Below are 25251 nucleotides of genomic sequence, written 5' to 3'. Positions count from 1 at the left end.
TTTTTTACAATTATACTTAAAAATTAATAGATAATATTTTAAACACAAGAGTAATTATAATATCACTTTTTTTTTATATATATATAAAATCGTAAACATGGATGAATTACAAAAACATATAAAAACCAGGAATGAACACCTAATTTGGATATGAAAAAATGGCCTATTTTGCTACCTACTTTCACATCATGGTTCAACCACCATCAAAGCCGTATATGAATTTCGTATAACAAACATAATCTACTAACCTTTGAAGCTTTAGTCATAGAAAGGGTTGGTGTCCATGCAGAGATGGACCAGTTTTCTTTGGTATTGGCCGTAGTAATCAACCACTGCAATCACATCTTCATTTTCTGGGTTCAACACTCCCAGATTCATCAGCTTATCCTCCACTGATGATCTTGATTCATCATCCAGTTCCGGGCTGGCCAGGAACTCCCCATGTATTTCCCGGCAAGCAAGAATGAACATTGCAGCCGTGTCTGGCTGTGACTCACGCAGTGCTGCCAATGCCTCTTGCAATGCACCAGCCGCAACATACAAGATCAGTGCCCTGCATTGCATTGTGTCCACGCAAAAGTAAGAATGGTTAGGTCGGCTCGCAATATGAAGTCATTTATAATGAGTTAGTCATCATGATGAACATCTAGTTTACACAAAGTATCTACTTCAAATTCGAGGAGCATTCAATTCGAACATGATGAACATTTAGTTCAAATCTGCTCGAGGCTTAGCTAGCAGCCCAGGAGGGTGAACCTTGTGACAGTAAAGTTTTGGAAGTGGTTTCAAGATAAACAATTGAATATTAGTTTGATCTTGTGAGTGGGGGTTTAGCCAATTTTCCAACATTAATGATACCTCCAAATGTTATGTTCAGAATGCAGCACATTCTCAGCCCACCTTTGCAAAACCCTGCAAGATGAAACACATGGAAAATCAATAGTCCCCTACTAAGATGGTGCCAAACGGCAATCCAATTAGTAGAAATAAAAGGTTCTGACTTTCAAAGTTAAAATTATGAAGATAATAATATGCAGTAATAGGGGCAATTTTTTTTTTTTAGGTACCCTTTAGAAAACCATCTTTGTTGATACGTAAGTTCTAGTGTTGTTAACTTGCCACTGGCAAAAGATTATACAGCTCTTCAAGTGTACATTACCATGATTCTCTATCAATATCTAATCAACCGTGCAACATTGTTCTAATCAAATATAAACGAGAAGAAACAAGTTTCTCAAAGTTAAAACTATGTACCGTGCATAATCAGATCCTTTTAAATGCGAGGCAGCTAATGTTGCAGCATCTGTCCAGCATCCAGCATCTTGTAGCTGCCATATAGAGAGCAGTAAACTATCAGCTAGAAATATTGGCAATAATTTGTCTACTCAAGGGCACTTCAATCTTGAGAAGCCTGACACCAGCCTTAGCACTCTGATCACGCAGGAACATGATAGCAACAGATGTTCAAATTCACAGTTGTGTGCAACATGCTGGGATAATTTATAAAGCAATAAATGAAGAATCAGTGTGTCATGATATACTTCGAAATAATAAAGATTGCACTAGCATCCAGGGTTCTCATACCAGAGAACGGAGATATACACAACCTCACCACTGAACAACAGAGGGATTCTTTCCAGGGCTTGTTAAACCATTACCTATTTACCAGTGCTTGAACACTTGGCTACTACACTAAGCTTATGATGTAGAAGATACAAAAGAAAGAAGGTAATAACTAAATAAAACAAAAGAGTAAGGCAAAATCGATAGTTATTTCTGACTGACAAATGACCCCATCTATTATTACCATTGATATGTGTTATGGGTATATTATATCAGTCAGGCCGGTTAGGCTAGGGGTCATTTAAAGATAAATGTCAAATTTTGGAGGAACAAACATTAGGGACTAGGGAGTAGAGTGTATACTTTGTCAAACACCAGGGGCAAATAAAATGAAATTTCATACTGAATTATGCCTGTCTTTTGAAAATGAATTTTAACATCAGATGCCCCAAGCCAAGTAGATTTAAGATTGTAAATGTTAAGAGGCCCACATTGAAAAAATAAGAGAGAACATATGGGTTTATAAGGCCATGGATTAGACTAGCTAATTGATTTGATTTAGTCTTTTAGTGTGGTTTGGCCCTTGTGCATTATATTAGAGCGTTTATCTCATAGACAAATGGGAGCCAAACATTTGTTTCGCTCATTTACCTATTTGAGAATGAACATACTTTTGTCCACATCAGTTGGAGATAAATATTGTGACCTCTAATTTCCTAACTAAAATTTGGTTGCTAAAAAATTTAACACAACACAAGTTTGAGTATTAAAGATTTTAAATGAGTTAACACTAAATATAATTATATAAACCAAAAGAATCTCAAACGAAGTGTAATACCTATCCAATAATGTCCACACAAATTATATAAATGTAAAGATGCTCCCATGTTCAACTATAAATATTAAAATGATATATTTATCCAATAATGTCCACAAAAAGTTTATGTTAGTGGTACACATTTACTACGTATTATTTATGTCTATCCTCAATAAAGCCCCTCCCATGTGGACTAAATACTTTTTGATGGGTCACACAAGGGTGGAAGTGTGTTGATAATAAATAGTATAAAATAATGAAGAGTTAATTATTGATCTAATCCTCTACTATTTTGGCATTTCTCAATTTAGCTCTGAACTGATAATTTTGATATAATTTTGCCCTTGACTTTAGTAGTTGTTCCCAATTTCGTCCTCCATTACTAATTTCATCTCATTTCTATGAAATTTGAGGGTTAAAATAAATTATTATCTCGTCAATGGTAGAATCATCAAAGTTAATGTATGCCAACCATTAGCTTGGCACGATTCTGATTGAATTGCCTAAGTGTGCTAAGGAGTTTCAATGGAGTAAAAAAAAGTGAATTAGTAACCAAAGAAATTTATTGACAGATAGGAATTTACTTTCCAGCCCCGAAATTTCAAAGAGATGAGACAGAATTATAGATGGAGGATGAAATTGAGCACAACCACTAAAGTCAAGGGAAAAATTAAGTCCAAATTATTAATTGAGGACTAAATTGGAAAATGTCACCATAGTCAATGACTAAATTGAAAATTAACTAAAATAATGAATTATACTCTCACTATTAAGAGTCCCACATTGAAAATTTAAGAGAAAACATATGAGTTTACAAGGCCATAGGTTAGACTAGCTAATTGATTGGATTCAATCTTTTAGTGTGGTTTGGCCCATGTGCATTATAGCCAATTGAATGACCTTTGCCTAATCTTAGATTCTAACATTTTAGACTAGCTAATTGATCGGATTCAATCTTTTAGTGTGGTTTAACACTCACAAATCACTTAAACTTTTAGTTAGCCAATTACGGCACATGCTTTCAATATTACACCGTAAAGGTCCATGAGTGAGTGATTAAAAGTAAACTTTGAGACTCTACCTGGGAACAAGCTTCTTGAAACCTCCCAACAGCACAGAGTAGATGTGTGCCAGATAATGACCTGTCTGTCCTAACCATATTTGCTGCAACAACCTATATAAGGATAACAAGGGATATTATTAAAGAGCAACTATTAAATTCTTAAAAACCAAATTAGTTTTTTTCAAGGAAGCAGTTAAAGAAACAAGTACCTTGACTGCTAGTTCAAGTAAAGATGTTGACACTGCAGATGAAAGAGCAACAGCACGCAACGCATTTGCATAGAAGTAAGAACTCTCTGGAGGTGTAGAAAGCAGTAAACTAACAGCACCTTCTAAGTTTCCAACGGATATGAGTCTGATAATCATCAGCAACATAGCAGACAATTAGGCCAAAGAGATGCTTTAAAAGTGAATTGCTTTACAAATTACAGAACAGTTTCCAATAGGATGTGCACTAGGACAAGCAAATATATTGTGCACATGGAAAACAGACACTTCCTTCTGTAAAATTACATCCTTTCTCTGATATGATTTGAAGTGGTAGTAAAGGAAGAATTTTTTCAATTTCTATCTTACTTGCTTCAGCTGAAGCAGATCTCTGCAGCAGAAGCAACTCTAAACTGCCAATATGAGAATGCTTTGCCTCAGAATACAATGTTGAAGAAGATAGTGGCTTCTCAAGAAGAAACCAACCAAAAACTCAATTTAGATTCATTACCAGATTTCAGCTACAATGGAATGCTTAGTTAAATCTTCATTATAGTTCAGATTCATCATTCATCCACTTTTCAGAAGAACCACAGTTTCTGAAAATAGAATCTGAATGTACTGCCTAGAGCTGTTTCTCTAATACTTATCATTGCCTCATCATTTTCTTTCATAATTTATCCCTCCTACCTACAGAACCTTCTGTTATATGAAAACAAAAGGTCTGAATAGTCCAAAGTGTGCATTATAGTCCAATTGAGTGACCTTGGCCCAATCTTAGATTGTAACACTGAAAATAGAATCTTAATGTACTATACGACATAGCTGTTTCTGTAATACTTGTGTGAATATATGAGAGAATAATGTATATTTGTATATATCTCTATGTATAGAACTGTACAGACTACCACTACTTATACAAGAATAGAGAGAACCCTAATGGGCTTATCTATAAACGGGCTTAGGGTTTAACACTCCCCCTCAAGCTGGAGAGTATAGATCATATGCTCCAAGCTTGTTACAAATATGCCCAACTCTAGGAGCTCTAAGAGACTTTGTTAGGATATCAGCCAACTGATCTGCAGAGTTGACAAAGCTAGTCTTGATACTCCCAGACACAATTTTCTCCCTGATAAAGTGGCAGTCAACCTCAATTTGTTTGGTCCTCTCATGAAAGACTGGATTTGAGGCAATATGAAGAGCAGCTTGGTTGTCACATATTAATGTCATTTGAGAGACCTGGCCACACTGTAACTCTTGAAGTAAATGCTTAAGCCATATCAACTCACACGTGACAAGAGCCATAGCACGGTATTCAGCTTCAGCACTGGATCTGGCAACAACATCTTGTTTCTTACTCTTCCAAGATATAAGATTACCACCAATGAGTACACAGTAACCTGAGGTAGATCGTCTGTCAAAAGGACAACCAGCCCAGTCTGAATCAGAATATCCCACAACTTGAGCATGTCCTCTATCTTCATACAGTAGACCTTGCCCTGGGGCTCTTTTGATGTACCTCAGAACTCGAACAGCAGCATCCCAATGAGTATCACAAGGACTTTCAAGAAACTGGCTTAATACACTGACTGCAAAGGAAATATCTGGTCGAGTGATTGTGAGATAATTCAATTTCCCGATTAGTCTCCTGTATCTCTCTCGGTCAGGCAATGGCTCCCCCTGTCCTGGTAGAAGTTTAACATTTGGATCCATTGGATTATCCACAGGTCTCCAATCCAACAAACCCGTTTCTTCTAGAATATCCAAGGCATACTTCCTTTGAGAAATAACTATACCACTGTGAGACTGAGCTACTTCAATACCAAGGAAATATTTCAGTTTGCCCAAGTCCTTAGTCTGGAATCGACTGAAGAGATACTCTTTCAGTTTGGATATGCCTTCTTGATCACTTCCTGTTATAACGATGTCATCCACATACACAACAAGATATATGCATTTCCCACTAGAATGGCGATAGAACACAGAATGATCAACTTCACTCCGAACCATACCAAACTCACACACCACTGAGCTAAATCTCCCGAACCAAGCTCGTGGAGACTGCTTTAAGCCATACAAAGAGCGGCGAAGCTTACACACCAAGCCAGACTCCCCCTGAGCAACAAATCCAGGTGGTTGCTCCATATAAACCTCCTCTTTAAGATCGTCATGGAGGAAAGCATTCTTGATATCCAATTGGTGTAGGTCCCAATGGTTAATAGCAGCCAGAGACAACAACAAGCGGACTGATGCAATTTTAGCTACAGGAGAAAAAGTATCAGTATAATCCAAACCAAAAATCTGGGTGTAGCCTTTAGCCACCAGCCTTGCTTTAAGGCGATCAATCTTACCATCAGGGCCCACCTTCACAGTATAAATCCATCTACACCCAACAACAGTCTTACCCACAGGGAGAGGAACCAACTCCCATGTGCCACTGGATTGAAGAGCCTCCATTTCTGTCAACATGGCTTGGCGCCAACCTGGATCCGAGAGAGCCTCACTAGTAGTCTTGGGTATAGGCACAGAAGACAGATGAGAAAGGAAGGCATAGTATGGGGAAGACACACGATGATAGCTCAAGAAAGTATATATGGGATGAGGGTTACGAGTAGAACGTGTACCTCTACGGAGATCAGTGGATGCCTCAGTGGGATCAGGAACAGATTCCAGTGGAAGTGGTAGAACCGCAGTAGGAGGATCAGATGGCCCGGGTGAGTCAACAGGAGTCTCAACAGGTGTAGGGCGAGGACGGCGTTGATAAACCTGAAGGGGGGGGGGGTTAGGGACAACGGGAGGATCAGCTGGAAGATCAGTACTTTGGGCAACTGGAGGATCAGTACTTTGGGCAACTGGAGGATCAGCTGGAGGACCAAGGTAAGGAATATGGAGGACTTCTCGAACAGTGTCTTTTGGAGAAGGCTAGAAGAAAGGAGATGACTCAATAAAGGTGACATCTGCAGACACAAAGTGTCGCTTGAGTGACGGAGAATAACACTTATAACCCTTTTGTAGCCGGGAATAACCTAAAAACACACACTTAACAGCTTTAGGATCCATCTTTGACCGCCCTGGCGTCATGTCATGGACAAAACAAACACATCCAAAAATCCGAGGAGGAAGAGGAAAAAGATCAACAGAAGGATACACAATGGAATACGGGGTAAGGTTGTTTAAAACAGAGGATGGCATGCGATTGATCAAATAACATGCAGTAAGGATAGCATCAACCCAAAAATGAGAGGGAACATGAAAATGCAATAACATAGTACGAGCAATTTCTACTAGATGCCAATTTTTCCTCTCAGCAACCCCGTTCTACTGAGGTGTGTAAACACAGGACTTTTGATGTAACATACCCCGAGATTGCATAAAGGATTGGAAAGGAGCAGATAGATACTCTTTGGCATTGTCACTACGTAAAACACGGATGGGAGTACCAAATTGGGTTTGTATTTCATTGCAGAAATTCTGAAAGATATTGAACAACTCAGAACGATTTCTCATAAGGAAAACCCAAGTACATCGTGAATGATCATCAATAAAGGTTACAAAATAATGGAAACTTAAGGTAGAATTGACTCGATAAGGACCCCAAACATCCGTATGCACTAAATCAAAGAGGGACACAGCCCGATTATTGACTCTTCTTGGAAAAGACTTACGGGATTGCTTTCCAAGATGACACGACTCGCAATCTAAAGACTCAACAGAGATACCTGGAACCATACGTTGAAGTTTGGATAGGCTCGGATGACCAAGACGACTATGAATAAGCAAAGGTGAATCTGTGGATGCACTGGCAGCAACACCCCCTCACATGTAATAGAGACCCTGCGACTCAAGCCCTGTGCCAATCACCTTCCCCGTACTACGATCTTGCACAACAACTGAATCAGCAGAAAAGGTTATAGAGCAGTTAAGAGTACGGGTGATTTTACTTACCGAAATAAGGTTGAAAGGACTATTGGGCACATACAACACAGACTCTAAAGGGAGAGAGGGAATAGGTGAAGCCTGGCCAATACCAACAGCTTGAGTTTGATGACCATTTGCTAAAGTAATCATGGGTCTTTAGACTGAGAAACATTAGACATAAGCGAGACATTACCAGAAATATGGTCTGAGGCACCTGAATCCAATATCCAAGTATTAGGAGTACTAGAATGAGAGAGACAAACAAATGGGGAGGTACCATGGTTGGAGGAAGGTGTGGTAGCAACCTTTCGGAAGGCTTTAAATCGGAGGTACTCTGCATAGTCATTTGGGACGAAACTACTGTGAGCCTGAGCCTCTGAACCAGTGGTCTGCACCATATTGACAGTGGTCTGACAGAACAAATTTTGCAAAATAATATGCAAAACAGATCTTCAGGTCAACAACAAATTGACTGTAAATGCCTGTCAACAAGCTCCGTAGCCTTATTTTAACATCAACAGAGTCCCAGCACAGATAACTACTCTTCAAAACTAATCTCAAAGCTAGCAACAAAAAAGTCTGCTCTTCAAAACAGATCTGAAACAGTGCAAATAACACACTGATCTTAAACAGATCTTCAGGTCGCCGGAAAAATGCGGCGGCGACCGGCGACGGCAGCGGAAACGAGCGACACTAGGAGATGCGTCTCCTCAAGCCGAGTCCAATGGTGGCAACGGCAGCTCGATCGGAGACCGGAGGAAGAAGTTATGGCCGAAAAACGGTCGGACTNGGGGGGGGGGGGGTTAGGGACAACAGGAGGATCAGCTGGAAGATCAGTACTTTGGGCAATTGGAGGATCAGTACTTTGGGCAACTGGAGGATCAGCTGGAGGACCAAGGTAAGGAATATGGAGGACTTCTCGAACAGTGTCTTTTGGAGAAGGCTAGAAGAAAGGAGATGACTCAATAAAGGTGACATCTGCAGACACAAAGTGTCGCTTGAGTGACGGAGAATAACACTTATAACCCTTTTGTAGCCGGGAATAACCTAAAAACACACACTTAACAGCTTTAGGATCCATCTTTGACCGCCCTGGCGTCATGTCATGGACAAAACAAACACATCCAAAAATCCGAGGAGGAAGAGGAAAAAGATCAACAGAAGGATACACAATGGAATACGGGGTAAGGTTGTTTAAAACAGAGGATGGCATGCGATTGATCAAATAACATGCAGTAAGGATAGCATCAACCCAAAAATGAGAGGGAACATGAAAATGCAATAACATAGTACGAGCAATTTCTACTAGATGCCAATTTTTCCTCTCAGCAACCCCGTTCTACTGAGGTGTGTAAACACAGGACTTTTGATGTAACATACCCCGAGATTGCATAAAGGATTGGAAAGGAGCAGATAGATACTCTTTGGCATTGTCACTACGTAAAACACGGATGGGAGTACCAAATTGGGTTTGTATTTCATTGCAGAAATTCTGAAAGATATTGAACAACTCAGAACGATTTCTCATAAGGAAAACCCAAGTACATCGTGAATGATCATCAATAAAGGTTACAAAATAATGGAAACTTAAGGTAGAATTGACTCGATAAGGACCCCAAACATCCGTATGCACTAAATCAAAGAGGGACACAGCCCGATTATTGACTCTTCTTGGAAAAGACTTACGGGATTGCTTTCCAAGATGACACGACTCGCAATCTAAAGACTCAACAGAGATACCTGGAACCATACGTTGAAGTTTGGATAGGCTCGGATGACCAAGACGACTATGAATAAGCAAAGGTGAATCTGTGGATGCACTGGCAGCAACACCCCCTCACATGTAATAGAGACCCTGCGACTCAAGCCCTGTGCCAATCACCTTCCCCGTACTACGATCTTGCACAACAACTGAATCAGCAGAAAAGGTTATAGAGCAGTTAAGAGTACGGGTGATTTTACTTACCGAAATAAGGTTGAAAGGACTATTGGGCACATACAACACAGACTCTAAAGGGAGAGAGGGAATAGGTGAAGCCTGGCCAATACCAACAGCTTGAGTTTGATGACCATTTGCTAAAGTAATCATGGGTCTTTAGACTGAGAAACATTAGACATAAGCGAGACATTACCAGAAATATGGTCTGAGGCACCTGAATCCAATATCCAAGTATTAGGAGTACTAGAATGAGAGAGACAAACAAATGGGGAGGTACCATGGTTGGAGGAAGGTGTGGTAGCAACCTTTCGGAAGGCTTTAAATCGGAGGTACTCTGCATAGTCATTTGGGACGAAACTACTGTGAGCCTGAGCCTCTGAACCAGTGGTCTGCACCATATTGACAGTGGTCTGACAGAACAAATTTTGCAAAATAATATGCAAAACAGATCTTCAGGTCAACAACAAATTGACTGTAAATGCCTGTCAACAAGCTCCGTAGCCTTATTTTAACATCAACAGAGTCCCAGCACAGATAACTACTCTTCAAAACTAATCTCAAAGCTAGCAACAAAAAAGTCTGCTCTTCAAAACAGATCTGAAACAGTGCAAATAACACACTGATCTTAAACAGATCTTCAGGTCGCCGGAAAAATGCGGCGGCGACCGGCGACGGCAGCGGAAACGAGCGACACTAGGAGATGCGTCTCCTCAAGCCGAGTCCAATGGTGGCAACGGCAGCTCGATCGGAGACCGGAGGAAGAAGTTATGGCCGAAAAACGGTCGGACTTCCCGACGGCGGCGGCGGCGCGTGAGGGCGCGTGCGGCGGCGGACGGTGACCGGTTTTGCGGCGGTAGGCTCGCGACGACGTCCCTGATGTATCTGTGGTGTTAGATCGGAGAACGAACCACGGTACCGACTTGGAACGTGAAACCAGTCGCGGCAGTGAACTCTCCGGCGATGCTCCGATGGCGGCGGCGGCGGGATGGCTTAGGTCCTAGGGTTTAGGCTCTGATACCATGTGAATATATGAGAGAATAATGTATATTTGTATATATCTCTATGTATAGAACTGTACAGACTACCACTACTTATACAAGAATAGAGAGAACCCTAATGAGCTTATCTATAAACGGGCTTAGGGTTTAACAACTTGCAGCCTCATTATTTGATTGACAACATTTTGATCTTTTATCTAATAAAAAACTGGCCCCTTTGGACTATTCAGACCTTTTGTTTTCATATAAAAGAAGGTTTTGTTGATTAGACGGGGATAAAGTATTAAAGAAAATCACCGAAAGTCCTTGAAAGTCAAGAAACTTTAAAGAGGAACACAATAAATTATTAAACTAAAAAGTCTACATTGTAAGAGAGACTCCCAACTCCAAAGATTCTCAAGAAATTTTCAAGTAGCGGATTTTCTCAAACCAAAATTGTTGAAACAAACAAATAAGGTCTGATTCAGAATCTTAATAATATGTAACTGGATTAGGTTGCTAGGGGAACCCAGTAAACTTGACCACTAGATCACTTACAGATTTATCACACTCAACCAAAGTCTCTTTCACCCCTCTTAAAACTCTGTTGATCACATTTATTATTATTATTATTATTTTTGGATAGCTAAAAAAAAATTATTCCAAAGAATCAACATATCGGTAGTAGCACTACTATTAAATAGTTGTTGTAACCGCAACCCCCTCCCCAGAGGGAAAAAAGCAAAAAGAACTAGATCACACCGACCTACAATCATTGTATGCTAGAGCCAAAATATGAAGCAGTATAATGACAAATATAGGAGCAGCAGTGAAACATGCTCACTCGTGTACACGGTTTTGAATAGCCTCTTCACCTTCCAGTTTCTCATGCCAAGGGATACGCTCATTAGCACGTTTCCACAACTCATCTTGTTTGAAAGCCATCAAACCAAGTTGACTGTTACTCTGCCAGAAAGATATCCAACTCACAAATCATGGTCAATGTAAGAGCTACGGAGTTCATTCTGTATAACTTTGATAAGAAAACTTCTGTCAACAGTCAAAACATAAATCAGAAAACATAAAAGTTATCAAATTTCAAGATAGTTAACTTCTAAAATGACTAACCAGCGTCCCTGATCCAGGAGCTACTTTTCCCTTTGATGATATCCTATTCAGCATAGATGCCTCGTCAAGCTCTGAAGTCGGTGTTGATTGAGGAACTTTTATAACGGACTTGTTAACCAACTCATTCATCCGATGAGTTAGGGCTTGAGGCAATTGCAGCCAGAAAATTGCTTCCATTGGCTCACCAAATATTGCAGCAGCAAAGGCAAATCTCAATGCACAACCTCTATTGACAATACCAGCATAGAGTTTCACCCTCTCATCATCAATTATGCAGCCTTGGGGACAATTGATGGAAAGATATCAGAAACTACACTACCGATCAGACATTAATTAAAAATTAAACATGGAAATGATATCATAAATACCATTCGTACAGCATTAGATAAAATCAATACCACACCTTCTCTACGGTAAGGCTCCAATACTTTAAGGAGCATCTCAGGTACGACGGAATCACCAATATCTGGTGGATCAAGCATGTAACCACGAAGATCACTAGTTGATGAGGGAGTCCCAGGAAATTCATGATGTCCATTCCCCATGGTTGTAGAAAATATATTGAACCATGATGGCTTTACACCCAGCTGTAAGATTGTCCGCAAAGCCTGTAACAAGTAAACAGAAAGCAGAAAATCACAGGTGAAGATTGTTCTGAGAAGAGCGAAAGCAGAAAATCACAGGTCAAGATTTTTCTGAGAAGAGGTTTGATGTTACGTTTTACTAATAAAGGGAATGGATATTCCACCCTAAAGGAAGAAAAATTCAAGGATTCACCGGTTCATTGAAGAAAGAGATCTTTGACCCTATTATTGCGTGCTAATTTTTGAAAAATTTATTCAAATCATGTGTATATATGAATAGATGTACCTGCAAAATTTATTGCATCAATTATTGAATCCACTTATACAACATGATTAATTGCTTACCAAATAGGTACAAACTCTTCTACTACTGGGAATAGATTACAGAAGTGTTAAAAATTGATTCTCCCTTTTATTGAATACAACCTAGAAACTCAAAATAGTTCTGGACTATGTTCAGTGTATGTTTCCAAAACAGAGATTTAAAAAAAAATAAATAAATAAATTAGAATAAAAACAAAGCAAAAAATGCGCATATTAATTTAGCTTTCAGGGGACAGCATTAGGAATTATTAACTTACAATGGCATGTGCTGTAGGTAATAATATAGGAGAACATAAAGGCACTGGTCGGAACCTCTCTTTTGATGGCCTCTCTTTTGATGATGTACTATTCTGGAGGCTATACGGAACTTTTTTATTTCTGCAAAAATGTAAGAGTTGTCACATGTGAGTGACTTTTAACGTTAAAGAGTTTAATAATATGTTAAGAAAACAGAGATACCAACGAAGAGAAAATAAGCAGCCAATGAAGCAACAAACGATGAATTTACAGCCAGCTTGAGTAGCAAATCAAAAGAAACTGAAGAAATCCGAAAAATGTAGTTCTGTCATTGAACAAAATAGTAATTCTGAAAAAAACAGTTAATTAATTACAAACCTTTAAATTGGCAATATTATATTCCCTACAAAAAGGTCTAGTTCTACAGATACCATCTTAACAATTGCAATTACACACACACACACACATATAAGCCATATAAACTCCATTAAATAGAGACATTTCCAACAAACATTTTTAGTTAATGCTTTTTTCTGCCACATGGGAATTTTTTTGGCTTTAACTTCTGACATTTTCTTCTATAAGAGGCATCAGATAGAGTCTTGCTTTTCCTTTCCAATATATAGCCAAAGGCTACTTAAAGCATCAAAACTTCACATAATGTTATTATTTACTAGATACTGTAAGCAAACTTTATGAATTCTAAGCAGCCTTCTCTTGCATAGAATACTCATTTAATCACTCTCTAATCGGTAGTGTAAATCTGGAAGATTGACCAACAAGGAAACATCAAAATTGGGAAAGGGATGATGTTACATGTTTAACACACAATAAAATAACTATTAATGCATTCAAATTTGACAAATTCAAGAACTCAAACTCAATAAGAATTAAAATTTTGATATGTAATGTTTTCCCGACAATGGTCAATCTCTAACTGATATATAATTTTCTTACAATAATATCATAGTTAAACTTTTCTTTGAAACACATGCCTAGTCAAACTCTGCCACACACACATGTTAAATAAGATGGAGAGATATGTTAAACAGAATTAACATAGATAAAGGAAAACAAAATAAGCTAATTGCAAACAAAGGTCATTATTGGACATACATATTAACTTCAACAACGCGAAAGCTGCTATCAGCTCCAGCAATGCATAATACAAGTGGATCATTCTTATCATTCCGTACAGGTAACCAATCAAGCTCCAAGACTAGAGTTCCAGGAAATTGAGGTTGCAAAAGTGAATTGGCTAATGGATCTGTTGAATCCTGAAAATCACACATTTTGTTATAGGCTCTATAACAAAATGCACCATTATAAACCCCTTATTCTTGACAATGGAAAGTAAGTGAATGACAAACAAAACAAAGAAACAAAATGATGGAAGCTAATCTGCTTACCAAATCAAATACAGAAAATGTGTTATCATAAAATAGAACAGCAATGCGCCCCAGGCTATGATCTCCAGCAACAACTGGAGCAAACTTAATTCTCCGCACCCCTTCCCTATGGGTGTTAAGTGAGGATGACTGGCCAGTACTTACATCCCACCACCGTATATTCCCTGACCTGTCCCCCATAACCTGAGTGATAATTACATTACTGCCTCTAAATAAAAAATGTTGAAAAGAGAAATATCAGCAGTTGTCAAAAGGATTGAAGATAAGTAGACTATGTACGATATACCACATGAGGCAGACGATAGGCCATAGCTGTTACCAGTCCATCAGATGTAATAAATGATGAAGATGGCCACTTTGGTCTGTAAGAAGCCAATATCATTAAATGAGTAGAATTAAGCAGGGTTTTTGCGTGCGTGCGCGTGTGTAGTATAACAGTGGAAGTAGCATATTTGATAGCAGTAATAACTGTGGTTAATAAATAAAGAAAAGGTCTGTGAACTTTTAGACTGGAAAAATAAAAAGGAAAGGAACATTTTTGCAAATTTTAAAATTGGTTATGGCTCTAGCCTCTAGGTTATGAATATGATGAAACTGCTGATAAACTGCAAAATTCCCCTTGGAAATGTTGAAGATAATAATTACGGAGTATAAAATAATAAACATTTATCCTCACTAACCAATTAAAGTTGAGGTGAAGCACATCATTTTATATGGTATCAAAATAGAGTCCCTGCCAAGTTTGTAGTGGCCTAATTCTGTTTCTATATGTTGTCTACTCAACCTAGTTCTATCTACTTTGGGAGGGGGTATTAAATTTCACATCACCCACCTGTCTTTTCTGTGGTTTATAAGCCTGTTAGGGCTTACCACATTATTGAGCTAGCTTTTTGGGACATGCTACGGGTTTTCCATAGTTCTATCACGAACCATGTCTTGCGAAAAGAAAATATCAAGTTTTTTGAGTAAACCAATTTCGATGATAACAAATTATAATTTGCCAATTAGTTTAGATTGACTAGGAAGATTGCAAGCTATACTCAATCTTTAATAACCAAAGAGTGCTATTTGTAGGTTACGCAAATTCCTTCTAAAGTCATCAATGGAGGAAAGAAAAATAGAACTTGCCCCTCTAAAGTTTAGAGATTCAATGGCATGACTGCAAAATGCTGGCACATTGGGAGCCTTGTGAGCAGTTGAGCCAAATATTTATGTTAGAATCTAAGATTGGGCCAAGGTCACTCAACTAGGTTGCAATGCACATGGGCCAAACCACACTAAAAGATTGAATCCTATCAATTAGGTAGTCTAACCCCATGGCCTTATAACTCCATATGTTTCTCTCTATTTTTTTTTAATGTGGGACTCTTAACAATTTCCATTGACTATGGAAGCAACTTTCAAAGCTTTTATGAGTTCCATTGTAATCACAAATTGTTAATTTAATGTGTATAATTAACAGTATTTCAATGGCATAAAGCCCCATAAGGAACAATACCTTACTAGTAGCCCATTTCATGCAAATACTTGATCATCTGAATAAAGTATTGGTCAATTCTTGGTGTTATATATGTCACTGAATACATACCTGAAGTCTCGGATCCTTCGTCCATGAACTTCAAAAACTCCAAGAGCCCCATTTACCAATGCAAAAGCAAAACTTTCTGAAAACTCATCCTGAGATCCATCAGTCCCAGCTCCTGCAATAAAAATTATCCTTCCTACATGATAATTTGCAGACAGCTATAGATAATGAACTTGCAATTAAGCAGAGAGATAAAGAGAAGAAAGAAAATTGAGAAGAAAAAATTGAACTCACTAGTATCTTTGCTAGATGCATTTGGCAAAGATGTCTCTGGGGAAGGCGTCTCATCTGACATGGTTGAATGCTCTTTTGATGATGGACGTGGAATTGTTGGAAGAGTCCATTCTAATACAGTGAAAGGCAGAGCTAAAGATCTAAGCTGCATGATGAAATTTGAAACAATAAATATGCCAATCTTAAGGAAAAGAATATGAAAAATGAAAGGGCAATGAGACCAAAGCCACCAATAGTTAAATGGAAATTCATATCTTTGTAGCTGAAGCTAAAATAAGATCTTTCAATTTCTGATTTAGTTACCTGAGTTCAACTCTTGCATAAAAAGAAAAGTCAGGAAAAAGACAAAATAGCATTTGATGACAAAAAATGATACAAATATAAAATCATTACATTGGGAATGGTGTAATTCAGAAAGTTAGGTTCAATTGATAATGATGAAGAATTTTGAGCTGTTAAAATAACAATGGTGATGATTAATTTTTTGCCTATCATAATAGTTATGAAACTTCTAGAAAAACAAATGAATTATTTTATACATTTTCCTTCCCTATAACATGCACACTGGGAGCATAACACACCAACAAGGACCCTTACATTGTGTAAACAAAAATTAGTGAAAAGGAGCAAAAGGTGCGTGCTACTGCAAAAGCTCAAGTCTATGAGTACTATGTGTCAGTGCAGTAGTATTGTGCAGTAGTGTGCAGTAGTATTGTGCAGTAGTGTGCAGTAGTGTTGTGCAGTATATTAGTGTTGGGCAGCAGCAAAGTTAGACTTAGGCAGCAGGAAAGTAGTGCAGAATTTGAGGAAGCTTGTCTTCTCTCATGTGTATTATTATATTATGCCTTTATAGGAAGATGAAATGGCATCAATAGTATAGAAAGATGAAATGACTTCAATAGTGTAGCATAGAAAGATGAAATGGCATCAATAGTATAGAGGTTTCCAACATGTATATATATGGCAGTATGCCATTGTAGTAAAGGCAAGTAAGAAACACAGAATTATATTTTTCAGAACTCAGAAACATCTTCTTCCTTCATTTTCCATCATTTTCCAGTTCTGATCAGTGATTACTAGCCTCTAGTTTTCTGTTTTAAACCTCTGTTTTGTCACTAGGCACATAAATGGTCACATAAGGAAACAAAATAATCTAATGTCTATATGTTTTTTACAGTGTATAATACTAATTTGTAGCCTTATCCATTGAGTGTCCAAATGCTCATCCCCACTAACCACTAGGTCAGGGATCTTTTAAAACATGGTGAGATTGCATTCATATTTTGAGAACTCTTGACAAAATGTGGGAGTCTTCAATACTAGGTCTGAACTTTATAAATCCAAATGCAATTTCATATGAAAATAAGTTCCAAAAATAATTTTCCAGATGCATTTTGTTATTTTTTCACATTTGTAAAATAAATTACTAAATGAAAATCCAGAAGCATTTCCAATAATACTGAAAAAGGAAAATGTTCAAGAATGTTCCCATGGCATATTTTTAAAACAAAAAATTTGAGACTGATGCAAAGCATGCCATAATGTTTTATGTCAAGGACATGAAAGAAATATCTTGATGTGCTCCTTGACATTTCAAATTGACCAGAAATCATATCCGCCTGTTTAATCTTGTACCATAACGATGAAGAAGGATCAATGTATAAAATATCAATATCATACATCCAAGAAAAGAAGTGTCTACTAAATTTGCAAAAATAATCACAACTCTAGATAAGGAATGAGCTGATTTACCATTATTGGAGTCTTTGTCATAGCCCAAACTTCTACTGGCGCATCGCGAAACATGATTAGAAGGTACCTAAAAGATTTTATTGGCTATGATGAGAAATCATTTTGAATGGCTTTTTCAGAATGTTTATTAGCAGCCATGGAAATCTATTCAGATATTTAAAATGAAATTATTGTTGTTGTCAATTAATCAAACCCAAAGAAAACCATTAGTTACAGTCATGGTTGAAAAAATCGCTAGGCGCTCCTCGGGCGCCTAGGCGGGGATTAATCGGCGCCTAGGTGCCTGTGTATTTTTTATTTTTTATTTTATTTTTTAAAAATTTGTTTAAATTTTTTTAATTTTTAAGACTTGATAATTATAAACAATTTAATACTTTAATAGTTAATATTAAAATATTAAATATTAACCTAAAAAACATCTAGAGTTTGAATAATTTAGAATTATTTCGCTCAAAACAATGTCGTTTTTAGTAAAATAACCCTTTTTTTTAAAATATGGAACAATAGCTAATCGGCTGACTAGGCGACCACCTAGCCGCCCAGCCGCCTAGACCACCGATTATGGTGATACGCTAGGCGGCCGACTAGCGCCTAGGGCCTAGGCGCCAATTAATCGGTGCCTAGCGCCTAGGCGGGATTTTTGCAACACTGGTTACAGTTCTCTCCATATAATATGTGCAGAATTTTCCATTCTAGCATATCGAAAGACAAACAAAAGCTACCTACCAAAGTCTTCGTCTTTTTTTTTTTCGATAAATCAATAGTTTGCTGAAACTGTATCAGAATGTGCGTAAAAGTATATGATGATAAGTCGCTCATTAATTTATAAAATCAAAAGATGACCAAGAATACAGAGACAAACCTACACAACCACTAACATTACAAATATGAAGTGATGCTAGGAAGAAATTAAAAAAATAGATCTAAGCATTGATGGATTTTCTAAATAAAATTGCTGATTTGCTGTATTCAATGGGGATGAAACTGTTACACTATCATGTTTATTATTGTTGTTGTTGTTGTTGTTGCTATTGTTGTTATTATGGGAATCGCCACCCTTCTCTTATTGGGGGATGAAAGAAGAAATTATCATCCCCATACAATTAGTGAATTAGACATACCATGCATCATATATACTTTATATAAAAATATTTTGTTTCTTATTTTTTGTGTAGACTAAATATCCTTACTCAAATTTTACTTAAGGAAAATTTGGGAAGAGTTGCAATAAAGTTCTTTAATTTTCCAAATTCATATATTTTATTCCTAAAAGAAGGCTAATTCACAATTTATTTATTTGGGAACAATATATTCCAATAAAAATTTTTACTTCTCCAAATAGGATTGTGGTGGAAATACTACAATAAAGACTACTTATTTTCCATAAATTGCACATACAATTTTTAGAAGTATGCAAGTGTTATTGAAATACTATTTCAAAATAGGCTAAAATTAGTTAAAATCAAAGGATAAAATAAAATTTAAATAAATGGTATATTATGTTTCTCTTTAGGAATCTAGGACATTTTGAAAAATGAAAAGAAAGCAACTTCATTAGAATACTATTCCCAAATAACTAATAAGAATTTAGAGAAGTCAAGGGATAAATACAATTTAATTATGACATATTAGTATTCATCTAAGAATCAATAATTTGAATTATAATTTTAAAGTAAAACCAGATGATAATTGGTGTGTCTAACATTATGGGGGATGGTTATTTCGTAGTTTGTCACCTTACCTTCAGAAACCCCAAGAATTTCACAAATAGATGCTTTGATGTATAATTTCTATCAGTTAAAGTTTGTGAATATACTGTATCTCTTGGAGGCATCCTTTAAATTTATGCTAACACATGTCTAATCTGGAACCAAAAAGAAGGAAGAGGGGGAGGGGGAGGGGGAGGGGGAGGAAGCAAATGGCAGAATTTGTGTCATTAACTTTGATCCAAATCTGTAATGTGATATATAGAACTTCTGATTTAGCCTTGCTAATTCAATGACTGTTATAAAGGCATTCTGCCTATGGGTGTTAAATGTGCACTTATTTTGGTTTTAGACAAAGGTATGCATTGCTAAAAATTCTTATAAAAAGATTTAGGTCTGACAAACCTTCCTGAAGATGAGGACCTTAAAGCTCTTATAGGTGCTCGCTCTGGCTTCTGTAGAACTCGAAATGACCTATTGATTCCACTTCTAAGACAAGTCACAACAAGCCTATTGATGTAGCCCCCAGGTTTCTCATTTCCCTGTGAGCACAAATAAAGTTAAAATGGTGACACTTTAAGTGTGATGAGAGCTAGAGAACTTGCAATCACTTAAGAAGTACTTGAAGAAATGCAAGGCATCATATGAAATAATTAACTTCTGAAGAAATAATCAGCAAAGGCCTCTGCATGTGTTTACCCAAGAAAACGATAATGCTAAAATAGCACGCTCCAATGCTCCATACCTGTGTATAAGAGAATGACACCAATCTTGAATTACCAAGCCACCGCAATCCCCTAACAACACTGCTATGGACAGAGAAACAAGCAGCAACGGCATTGGCAGAGACATCTATGACATCAATGGTACCACTTTGAGTTCCCAAAGCAACTAATGGAACTGCTACAGCAGGAGAGTTTCCCCCACCTTCATGGTTGTGCCACTCACTATTTAGTGCACAGAAATGAACAAACTCCTATAGGATCTTTGTAAATGTTTAATTAAATAAACACATAAAATGGTCAAGGATAATACACACGTGCCAATGTAGCTGTCAGTGAGGGGCATGGTACAGCAAGCATAGTCACTGCTGAAGAAAGAAGATGAAGCTGTCCAACTAGCATTATCTGCACCAAGGGGTTAGATCTTGAGCTTGATGAAGATAAGAGAAGCTTTATCAGACAAAAAAAATATATAAAAAATGGAAAGACAAAGCAATAAAACCGATAAAGGCCAAGGACAAAATTGGCTTCATCAAGAAATTGGTCTAAATACAGACCAAAAAAATACTCCCTTCAAACCATAGCCTTGCCAGAGCCTAAGAATACCAACACCTGGCTCAAGCAATGCAAACAATCTGCAGTCATCCCCAAGTTTTCTATGTACATGGCATAATTGTTTAAACAGGCTCTTATATTATTACAGACTAACTCATATACAATAGCCAACAGCAAAAAGCATAAGGCACTCATAATTCATCTTTGAATGACATTGAAAACACATTTAGAACAACTACCAAGGTTAACTATCTTATTCATCCCTGTCATATATAAGTTCTGCCAATGTCACCCTCAGTCCTCAGATTCAAGTAAAGTCAAGGTTTCAGTAAGATACAACAAAGAGAAATTTTGACATCCAAGGTAATGGTTACTGAAAACTTTGTTAAGACTTCATATGTTCATACACAAACCTTAAATGACACTTCATCATTTTTAGCAGCATTTAACAGACAGCTCCTGCTGCTATTCACATCATTTGGCTGTGTGTACATATTAATCTCAGCACTCTTGGAAGGTACGAAATCCTTCTGACGATTTCCCAGAGTTTGACCAATATCTGGTACAGTGAAGAGCCTTTTTGTATTCTTTTGCGCATCTTCTGATCCTTCGGCAGTCAGGAGCCATTTCCATAATATCCCATCATCAGAAATGGAGATTAAAGGTGTTTTAGAAATCACAAGAGATTCATCACAAGAATCATAAGGATTATCTGGATCCGCATAAAGTGAAGGGTGCCCATCTGAATAAAGCTTGCTGATATTCTGAATGGTAGAATCTGAGTGGGAGATAACGACTGCGAGAACTGAGGGAGAGGGGACAGATGTACCAATTGAGGGTATCAGTTCTTCCATGGCACACATCATGTGTACCTGTTCTCCTCTGTTAAATATGCCAAATTTATATATTCCCTTGAGTCCCTCAGGCAGGTTACTAAAAACTTTGAATAGTGTAAAGCAGCAAAATGAAAATTCATAACAAATTAAGCTTCAGAAGAGAGAATGGGTTTCAGAGACCAAAATTGTGACTAAAAATAAGCACGCAAAGACAAAACAATGGTTTAGTAAAAAAGAAGAGGACTTTACCACCTACTGCTCCCAAAAGATAGTAAACTTAGATTCATAAAAAAATTTCACATGGCTCCTACTACAAACACAATAAACTTCATGGACACATTATGTTCAAGAATACAGAAACTATTTTGCATAATATTGTAGGAGAAATGGTCATATGTGTCAACATTCTAGTCTAGTATGGCCATAGATCCTAGAATCCATTTTCATAGAATCAATCCCAGTGGTGAAGTAGGCTTTCAAGGAATAGGACCAATATGGGACTATAAGATCAACAAGATCCCAGAGGATTTTTTTTTTTTTTTTGAAACAAGATCCCAGAGGATTTTAAAAATCATATTGCAACACTACTAGTTTTTGTGTGTGTGTGCAATGTGTTTTGTTTGGATTTCCAGTACATAATGATCCAAGACTAGGCATAAGCCCCTAAAGAAATAGCCTACACTAGTCAAAATCAAACAATTAAAATTAGGACTGGAAAGATCAAAACTTTGAATACTTGGACAACAATATGCAGCTTACTTTTTTGTACACTTCTGCAGCACATTTTTGGAACTTTTTGACTAAAAAATAAAATCAAAACAATGCATTTTCCAATGGTCCATTGATGAAATCAGAAGCGCTAACAAACAAACAATTTGCTACCATTAACATGGCATAATGCCAAAACAAGCAATTAGCTACCAATCCTACCATTGTCCATCAACATGGCAGTAGTTCATCTCAGTATTTATTCCTAACCTCACTGAAGGGTATATACGCGTCCATCTGTTTCATACCAATTTTTGTTCCCAAAAAAACATCTTATGACAAGTGAGGCTTCAAGAATATCTAACTCACACACACACATATATATATGCCGAATATTAAGACTTACTCTTTTCGCCGCCAAGTACTGAACTTCCCATCAAGATGAGCACAGTACAGAACCTCAATATTTGTATCCGGTAACACTTCCAGGAACTTTCCACAACCTCTTGGCAACCCAGTAGAGAATAACGCCGTCTCATACAACAAATCAAACACCACCAGCTCCCTCGGAAACGCCACAAAGAGTATATGCTTCCAGTGAGGCGAAAAAGCGAATCGCACTACGTACTTGGGAAATGTCGCCAATGCCGGAGCTCCGGTAGCAGCAGCAGTTGAATCCCTCTCTAGCCTCTGCAATTCCGTGGTGTCCGTACGGATATGCAATTCTTTAAGTACAATGTCATGATCAGAATCCCCCAGTGCTTTGGCAGAGAGCAGGAAGCCTTTAAGCCCTAGGGCGCAGAAACGCCGAGAGTCGAAGGGATCGCGACGAACGCAGGAGAAGTACTCCGGAGAAGCGTCGTATTTGAAGAAGCAACGCCCAGTGTAAGTGTTGTACAGGCTGAGAAGAGAAGGTCCGGATATCGCAGCGAGGATCCACGAGACGGCTGCGGTTTGTATCCAACAAAGGTCCTGAATCCCTAGCTTGGGACTCATGCTATTAGAACTGGTCTCGAAGAAGAGGAGAGGCGATTTAGACCTAAAATCGATGAGACAAATTCTTCCTTGGCGGTCTCCGGCGGCGAGGAGGAGGTGATGATTGGTGGTCTCGGGAGCGAAGAGAAGGTGAGGGAGACCGATTGGGGACCAACGCAAGGAGGTTATGAAGGGGGAGAGAGCCGTGGAGGCGGCGGCGGAGGTGGATAAGGCCGGAGGAAGGGGAATAGTGGTGATGAGCTGCATGGAGTGAGTTTCGACGACGGAAATGGAGCTGCCGGCTGCGTAAGCGAGGAGGCCGGTGGTGGAGAGGTCGGCGGATCCTCCATTGTTGCGAGACGGTGGGCCCGGGAGCATGCAGTCCCATGATTCAAACGGCGGTCGATGCATCCACATTTTCAACTCAAATTCTACAGATCAATCAATGTAGTTTAGAATTTGGATTCAATGAAAGAAGAGAGAGAGAGAGAGAGAGAGAGAGAGAAAGAACGATGGCTCGCCGGAGGAGATCCCAATTCTCAGGCGAAGGAGAGGGAAGAAAGACAGACATGATGGGATCATGGGCATGCGAAATTGGAGACGATGCAACGTGTAACGTTTAGATGTTGAAAAAAAAACAAAATGAATAATAATAATAATAATATCTCGCGTGAAAATTATATACTTTTAATAAGAAAAGAATGATTTCAGAAAATATCATTTTTAGTGCCTCGATTATAACACATGTATCAATTTTAGTCCTTGATTGTTAAGATTTTCAAATTAGGTGCATGACTATTCAATTTGTATTACATTTGGTCTTTGACTATTAACATTTTCAAAGTATGTACATGACTATTCAACCCGTTAACGATCCGGAATATGTTAAGATTAAACACTAACCCGTTATTTTCGTATCCGATCTCGTGTCGTGTTAACGGGTCGTGTCCATAATTGCCAACCTATTTATAATCAACTTAGGAGATTTATGTGAGGAAGTTTATATTAAACTACAAACTAGGTGCAATACTGTTAAGTTTCTTCTGGGCTTAAATAGGCAAGTAGGTAAGCTCACAATTGCAGCCTCGATCTTTATGGACTATGGTCCACTGAAATATATTCTTTTTGAGCCTTGAAATTCTTGTTATTATTCATAAAGAAATATTTGTGGTCAAGTAACTTGTAGTTCAATGATACCTTGTAACTGTTTAAAATAGAAGGTTACTAGTTCAAATCTCATGAACAATACTATATTGTAATGGTTAGCCAGAAAAAAAAATAAAAATTGGGAGAGTTGGGGGCTTGGGGCTTAGTTAGGATTTGTTACAGTATTGGAAGTTGCATGGATTTTCTTGTAATTTTCCATGCCTGCTGCATATTATATACGTTTGTAAACTGATTGGCATGAACCTTGTTGGTTTATATTTTCTCAAAGTGTTACTTAAATTATTTTGTTGATACCACATGCTTATATATATATATATGTAGGGGTTCAGGTAAGAACATTTCTCCGATAAAAAAAGTGTAGATACATTCACACCCTTCATATTAAAAAATAAAAAACTAAGATCCTATAATTACTAAACTTTTAAATTTGCAATAATTATAAAATGAATCCATCTCTTAAAATGTTTCAATATTATAAAATTAACTATATATATATATATATATATATATATATATATATATATATATATATATATATATATATATATATATATATATATACACACACACACACACACTAAAACCCTCAATTATCATTGATGAACCTCGATGGGCGGCTAAGATCAGTCCTCCAAATGTATTGTTATTTTTTTAATTTCAGAACTTGATTATCTTAGACGAACAGATGAGATTAGTCTGCACATTCTTACAATCCATATTATACTACATATTTATTAGTTAACACAATTTGCTATTAGCAAATTATAATTTTTGAAATATTCCATTGTATTTCATTCTTATTTTATTAAACAAGTAGGACTAAAAGCGATATGTCATTTTAGATAA

The 25251-nt window shown here is 37.5% G+C and overlaps 1 protein-coding gene across 1 annotated transcript; it reads right to left on the bottom strand.

Moving 5' to 3' along the window:
- Nucleotides 1-160: 160 nt before the first annotated feature.
- Nucleotides 161-23795, bottom strand: LOC116011785 (WD repeat-containing protein 11-like). Its single transcript, XM_031251196.1, has 20 exons — nt 22670-23795; nt 21133-21601; nt 20482-20569; nt 20188-20369; nt 19848-19984; nt 17737-17803; nt 15985-16129; nt 15754-15865; nt 14452-14527; nt 14166-14348; nt 13873-14033; nt 12777-12897; nt 12015-12219; nt 11612-11889; nt 11328-11449; nt 3653-3797; nt 3462-3554; nt 1255-1328; nt 859-912; nt 161-553 (listed from the first exon to the last, which is right to left on the bottom strand). The coding sequence occupies exons 1-20, from the start codon at nt 23653-23655 to the stop codon at nt 259-261; spliced, it is 3993 nt and encodes a 1330-aa protein (XP_031107056.1). The 5' UTR covers nt 23656-23795; the 3' UTR covers nt 161-258.
- Nucleotides 23796-25251: the final 1456 nt, after the last annotated feature.

This window comes from Ipomoea triloba, chromosome 3 (genome assembly GCF_003576645.1).
Source record: "Ipomoea triloba cultivar NCNSP0323 chromosome 3, ASM357664v1".
In the NCBI taxonomy this organism is placed as follows: domain Eukaryota; kingdom Viridiplantae; phylum Streptophyta; class Magnoliopsida; order Solanales; family Convolvulaceae; genus Ipomoea; species Ipomoea triloba.
The sequence above is the reverse complement of the archived record's forward strand: the minus strand, read 5'-3'. Positions and strand labels throughout refer to the sequence as shown.

Excerpts from the sequence above, each read along its gene's own strand:
- LOC116011785 (XM_031251196.1), bottom strand. The coding sequence starts at position 23,655 with ATGTGGATGCATCGACCGCCGTTTGAATCATGGGACTGCATGCTCCCG. Across the intron at positions 21,602-22,669 it reads AGTACTTGGCGGCGAAAAGA|AGGAGAACAGGTACACATGA; the intron begins GTAAGTCTTAAT and ends CATATTTAACAG. Across the intron at positions 20,370-20,481 it reads ACTGACAGCTACATTGGCAC|GTGGGGGAAACTCTCCTGCT; the intron begins GTGTGTATTATC and ends ACAACCATGAAG.